General features: G+C 55.1%; 1 protein-coding gene across 1 annotated transcript in view; it reads left to right on the forward strand.

The window, feature by feature from the left end:
* The window catches only part of KCNQ3 (potassium voltage-gated channel subfamily Q member 3), a gene marked incomplete at both ends in the record, with an annotated part of 209359 nt that extends 203881 nt beyond the window's left edge, over nt 1-5478 (forward strand). The window contains 3 exons of the mRNA XM_084229614.1: nt 975-1073; nt 3004-3088; nt 4747-5478. Of these exons, the coding sequence (XP_084085740.1) occupies nt 975-1073; nt 3004-3088; nt 4747-5478 (916 nt within the window). The remainder of the gene's footprint in view (nt 1-974; nt 1074-3003; nt 3089-4746) is intronic.
* Between the last annotated feature and the right edge of the window lie 522 nt (nt 5479-6000).

The raw sequence follows: 6000 nt of genomic DNA on the forward strand, positions 1-6000 counted from the left end.
TGCCCTCTGGACCTCAGCTTCCTCATCTGAAAAATGCTTCCATCAGAATACCAGAAGCATCTCCACACTGAGAGAGCTGGGGGAGAAAGGTGCTGGGTGTGTGTGGGGCTCATTTGTGACCTCGCTTCATGCGTAACCTGGTTATCAAGAGGCCTGGCCTTCACACAGCAGGTGCTCAGTGTGCAGAGGAGGTTATGGATGTTCTGAATCTGGCGTGCTGTTATTTATGTACAGAGGAAGGGAGCATGATATCTAGAAGAGACCGGACTCCCAAAACACTGGCCCATCTTCATGTAGAGAGCAGACAACATGTTGTGACTGTTTTAGAGATGACTAGGCCGGAGCTGACTGCCTGGGATGGCTGGTGCATCCTGCTATGCTGTGTAGGCCAGACAAAGGGGCCGTTAGCCACATGGTATCAATGGGGAGCAGCAGGGCTCACAGGGACCGTGTTCTGGCCACTTCTGGGTCATGATCTGGGTGGCCCAGCCCCCACCCTGAAGCACCCTGGGGACGTTTGTCTCCTGTAAAGTTCCAGAGAAGATACTGCTGCTCCTACAGAAAGGGGAGCAGGTACAGGAGCGAGTGTGGAAGCCATCTCTCAAACAGCCAGAGACCTCACAGCTAACAATGGAAAAACTCCCTACAAGAGAGGAATGAAAGATCTGGAAGATCAGATAGGCTTAGAGAATATAAGAGCTCCCCCTCAGGAATAGCGGGGTGCAACCCTCACCCGAGCTGTGCTTAGACTTCTTCCCCTCTGCCCTGGGACAGGTGCTCATGCTGCCTGGACAAAAGAAGGGGCGCCGTCTATCAAGATTATAAACTCTCTCTCTCTGGCTTTGTTCCTCTCTCTTTTCCCTTCTCTTGTATATTCCAAACCCATATGACAAAAGAGGGAAGAGAACAAGTTGCCTCCCTGTCTTCCCGTGACGAGCTCTCTGTGACGTGAAACCTTGTGTGTTCTCTTTCAGAATAGATATGATCTTCACCCCTGGGCCGCCTTCTACTCCGAAGCATAGGAAGTCTCAGAAAGGCCCGGCGTTCACCTACCCGGCCCAGCAGTCTCCCAGGTGGGCTGTGGGCGGGGCAGGCAGGTGCCAGGCTACAGGGCTCCCCAGATCGCAGCTGGTTCCTTGGTGGTCGGCTGATGTTGTCTTTCCCTGAAACCAGATGAAGGGAGGGAGATAGAAGCCGATTCTGGCTCGCAGCCCTTTGAGAGGTTTCTGTGCAAAAGCCCCGCGCCTCTCTTCCCAGACAGCTTCCCAAACACCGGGTGATTCTCCTTTATGGTGATCACAAATGGAAACGAGCCGAGAGGGACAAACGTGCTTTGCCAGAACAGAAAGAATACTTCGTGTGGGCAGGGCGTGGGGCTTTCTGGGTCAGATGTTTCGGCTTTTCCTGATAGGTTCATTCTCCTCCCGGGACAGAGGAAGGCAGTGCATGCCAGGCCCGACACGTTGCAGGCGCCCTGTTCTCCCGAGTACTTGAAGAGGTTCCTTTCCTAAGTCCTGACGAGGAAGAGCCGTCCCTTAGAACATCCCCTGCCGGAACTTACCTGTCTTTAGTCCCACCGTGTCAGGCAGGGAACACACACACATCAGGCTAAGACTCGCACACCCACAGTCACAAGCCCCCTCACTGTAGCAGAAGCAAGCGTGTGAGCAAGATGCTCTCGGCACCTAGTCACCCGCATCCATCCTGGGAATGGAGTAGGGGGCGTGGCTGTGACCCCGGGGCACCTAGCTGGTCCTAAGCAGGTCATTGCTGCAGTGACCTGTTGCTGCTAATTTTTTATTTATGCATACAAGAGCTGGGGTACAGGCCAGAGATGCACGGGGGTGAGAGGACTCACCAGAGACAAAGCGGGGAGCAGAACAGGCAGACGGACTGAAATACACTGCTGAGGGGAGCGGCGGGCAAGACAGGAGAGCTCTGCTGCGCCATGTGGGTTTCTCCCTGGCCTCCCGGGGATCGAGCTCATGCTGCAGAGGCTGTGGACAGCTTCATAGTGCGGTGCTTAACCCCTTGCGCCACCAGGGAGGCCCTGTTGCTGCTAATTTTCAGAAGAAAGTTTCCCTGAGCCCAGATGTCTAAATGTTTCATGAAAAGTGAACAACCGCATTTCATGTGGACTCTCCCGTTTTAGACCTGGGTTAAGTGTTTTTGAAACCCTGGGTGGTGGGGAGTCGGGGGCGTCCTGCCGTTTGCACTAGGGTTCCCGGCCTGCTTTCAGCCAGGAGGGTCTGACATGGACCCGTTAGCTGCTGTGAGGGCTTCCTGGCACAACACAGCTCCCACTGCAAATGGCAGAGAGCCCTGGCGGGCTGCATTTAGCACAAGGACTGCCTCGTTGGCTTAAATTCAGGACAGTTGAGCTGAAGACAGAGCAGGGACTTAGCGCCGGTGAGAGAAAGAGCAGTTACCCCCTAACAGCAATGACTCAGAGCAATGGTGACCCCCTAAAGGGGCTCTGCCACACAGGACAGAGCTGTGTTGGGACTTGTGGAAATTCAGATGGACGTGGCCTGGAACAGCCAGAGAGCAAAGGCAGACAGAGGTCGACCCGTCCCCACCAGCAGCATCTTCCGCGTCATTTTCTGATCTGCACCTATTTTCCATTCTTAAAACACAGCAGAGGAAATGCTAATGCCCACTGTGGAGAATTTCAGAGATTAGACGCTCCCTCCACACCCTCCTCCCCCGCACACTCAGGGAAGGACCAAGGAGTGTGATTTAAAGGCGGGATACACTCCAGGCTCAGTGGGAGCTGTGTTGTGCCGGGAAGCCCTCACAGCAGCTAACGGGTCCATGTCAGACCCTCCTGGCTGAAAGCAGGCCGGGAACCCTAGTGCAAACGGCAGGACGCCCCCGACTCCCCACCACCCAGGCGTGAGCATGAGCCCCGGCCCCGGGAATACAGCCTCAAGCTGGAATGACCCTGCGAGGCAGCAGTTCTGCTGGCAAAGTGATCTTACGGACCCCTTGGCTCTTTCCTAGGAACGAACCCTACGTGGCCAGGCCGTCTACATCCGAGATGGAAGACCAAAGCATGATGGGGAAGTTTGTGAAAGTCGAAAGACAGGTAGGCCTCGTCTTCCCCTCGACCGCAAGGAGTTCACAGAATTTATCTTCAAATGCTTTTCTCTTCCCACGAGAGAGAACATCCTAGAGCATTTACACTCACAGAAGGATATGGAAATTAAGTCCCCGATGTAGCACTTACTGACTGGGTGATCATTCGCAGGATCCTGAGCCTCGGTTTCCTCCTCTGTGAAATGGGGATTTTATTTTCTTTACGGAAGTAACCGACATGGTAGCAGTAAGTGTGCAGTACTCCAGGCTGAGCCTTAACAGGGGCCTTCACGGCTGGAAGCCCATCTCTATCCTTGGCCCTCCTGTGTCCGGTGGGATTTTGGTGCCACTTACGTGGCTGTGAGGATGAAATGAGGAAGGAAGCGATGACCTGAGAGCGGCTGGGGCCTGTAAACAGGCCACGAGTGCAGCTCCTGCCGTGCTCCCTGCGGCTCCCTCCCAGCACCGCTGCGTCCCGAGCCCTCCTACCTCAAGGCCCCGCGTGGGGTCTCTAGAGGCCTGGAGGCGGAAGGCTGTGGTCTCTGTGTGTGTTGGGGGGATTGGGGGGTTCTCTCAGGACACAAAGGGAAACCCATTCGCTCGCAGGACCCAGGAGCTCACCTTCCCCTCTGCCCTAAAGCAGGGCTTGCCTGACTTTGCCCTGGACACTGGCGCCGTCCATTTCCCTCAAGATTCCTGTCAATGCTTTCATTTGACCATCACCCCACCCTGGGTCTGTGCAGGAAGGAGAGAGGAAATTTGAATGATTATTCCTTTGGGTTCATCAAAAATATAATTTTTCATTTCAAATGTTAATTTGTGATCTCAGCTCTTCCATTGCCTAGTTCTGTGACCTTTGGTAAGTTACTTTTTCATGCTGAACCTGTTTACTCATCTGTAAAATAAAGATAATAATAGTATTTACCTAGTAGGGTTGTAGAAATTAAAGGAGTTGATATCTTTTAAGTTCATGAAACAGAGTTGGACGCTTACTAACTGCCATGTAAGTGTCAGTCATCACAAAGGCATGGACATCTTCCTAACTCTCACCTGTCACCTTCCCACCTATCACCTATCACCTGTCACCTTTCCACCTATCACCTGTCACTGCTTTGTATGCTCATCTACAGGCATGTGCGCACATGCTTATGTAGATACACCTATAAAGATTTGAGTAAATTCCCCGTCTAGTAGGTAAGAGCAACACAGCTTATGTCCTGGTAGCCCTCGGTGAGGGTGCGGGCAGGGTCTCCAGGTGGGAGAAGCTCAGTTCTTGCAATCACTCTCCTGTGTCTTGGGGGCTTACAGCACCAGGTAGGAGAAAGGTGCATTAACAAGCCACATGCTCTGCCTAGGGAAATGTTTGCAAGACGAGGATACCCCGCTCCTCCCCCCAAACTGCAGCAGTAAGGCCAGCTCTTCCTCGGGGAACAAAGGCTTCTAACACATGCCCCCCAACCTTCTCTCTGTGTGCAGCCATTGCTTTCTGGAAAGCCACGGTCAGGCTTGTTTCTAGATTAGCACATGCATGGCCCGACGTTCAGAGGCCGGGAATCCTTAGCTGTGATTATCATGACTGTGTCCAAGAAGAGACGTCCTTTCTGAGTGCTATGCAGTGTCTCCTCCCGACCTGAGAGAGCCCTGACCCCGCATCCTTGTGTTTTCCAGGTGCACGACATGGGGAAGAAGCTGGACTTCCTGGTGGACATGCACATGCAGCACCTGGAGCGGCTGCAGGTGCAAGTCACGGAGTTCGGCCCCGCCAAGGGGGCCTCCTCTCCAGCCGAGGTGGGGAAGCAAGAGGACCACCGGGACTCGGGCTTGAGGACCATCCTCTGCCACTATTCTGAGGCAGGCCCCCCCGAGGCCCCCTACAGCTTCCACCAGGTGCCCATCGACAAAGTCGGCCCCTATGGGTTTTTTGCCCACGACCCCGTGAACCTGCCCCACGGGGGCCCCAGCGCCGGGAAGGTTCAGGGGACCGTCTCCTCCTCGGCGCCATATGCAGAGAGGCCCACCGTCCTGCCTATCTTGACGCTTCTCGACTCGAGAATGAGCTACGGCTCCCCGGCCGAGCCGCCCGGCCCCGGCCAGGCCCGGGTGTCCCCCCGGCAGAGACCCAGCGTCACGCGGGACAGCGACACGCCCCTGTCCCTGATGTCCGTCAACCACGAGGAGCTGGAGCGCTCGCCCAGCGGCTTCAGCATCTCCCAGGACAGAGATGACTACCTGTTCGGCCCCAGCGGGGGGTCGAGCTGGATGAGGGAAAAAAGGTACCTCGCGGAAGGGGAGACAGACACGGACACCGACCCCTTCACGCCCAGCGGCTCCATGCCGCTGTCGTCCACAGGGGAGGGCATCTCTGATTCCATATGGACCCCTTCCAGCAAGCCCATGTGAAAGGGGCCGTGGACTGACTGCTCCTGGCAGTGTAGACAGACTCTGTACAGCTCCTGGCTCTCGCCCGACGCATCCCCCGAGCCCCGGGCTGCCCGAGCGCCTGCATGTGCTGGCCCCGGGGCACGGCCTCTCCCCACGCCGCTTGCGGAAGCCGCTTCTTTTCAGCATGGTTTGCATGACTTACACTATATAAATGGTACCGCTACTCTCTTCTAGGGTCCACATGTATCTGCTGTTCTTACTTTAGCTCACGATTGGATCAGTACAGGGAGACATTCTTGATGAGCCGTGCATTGTCTGTCTGGTTGGCTGGTTTGGGTTTCGGTGTGGTCAGCAGGGAATGGCGCTGATGTCTGAACCACTGCCCCCTCGTGTAAAACAGGCCAGCAATGAGCTGTTTCTAAGGCAAGCAAATCACTTATTAACAAAACAGCGCGCTGCCTGCTGGTGAGGCTTCCCTGGAGCTGAAATGTCAGCAAAGGAGCGAGAGAGTCGTAGCATCTGCAAAAGCAAGAATTCAAG

Source organism: Talpa europaea (assembly GCF_964194135.1).
Source record: "Talpa europaea genome assembly, chromosome: 3".
NCBI lineage: Eukaryota > Metazoa > Chordata > Mammalia > Eulipotyphla > Talpidae > Talpa > Talpa europaea.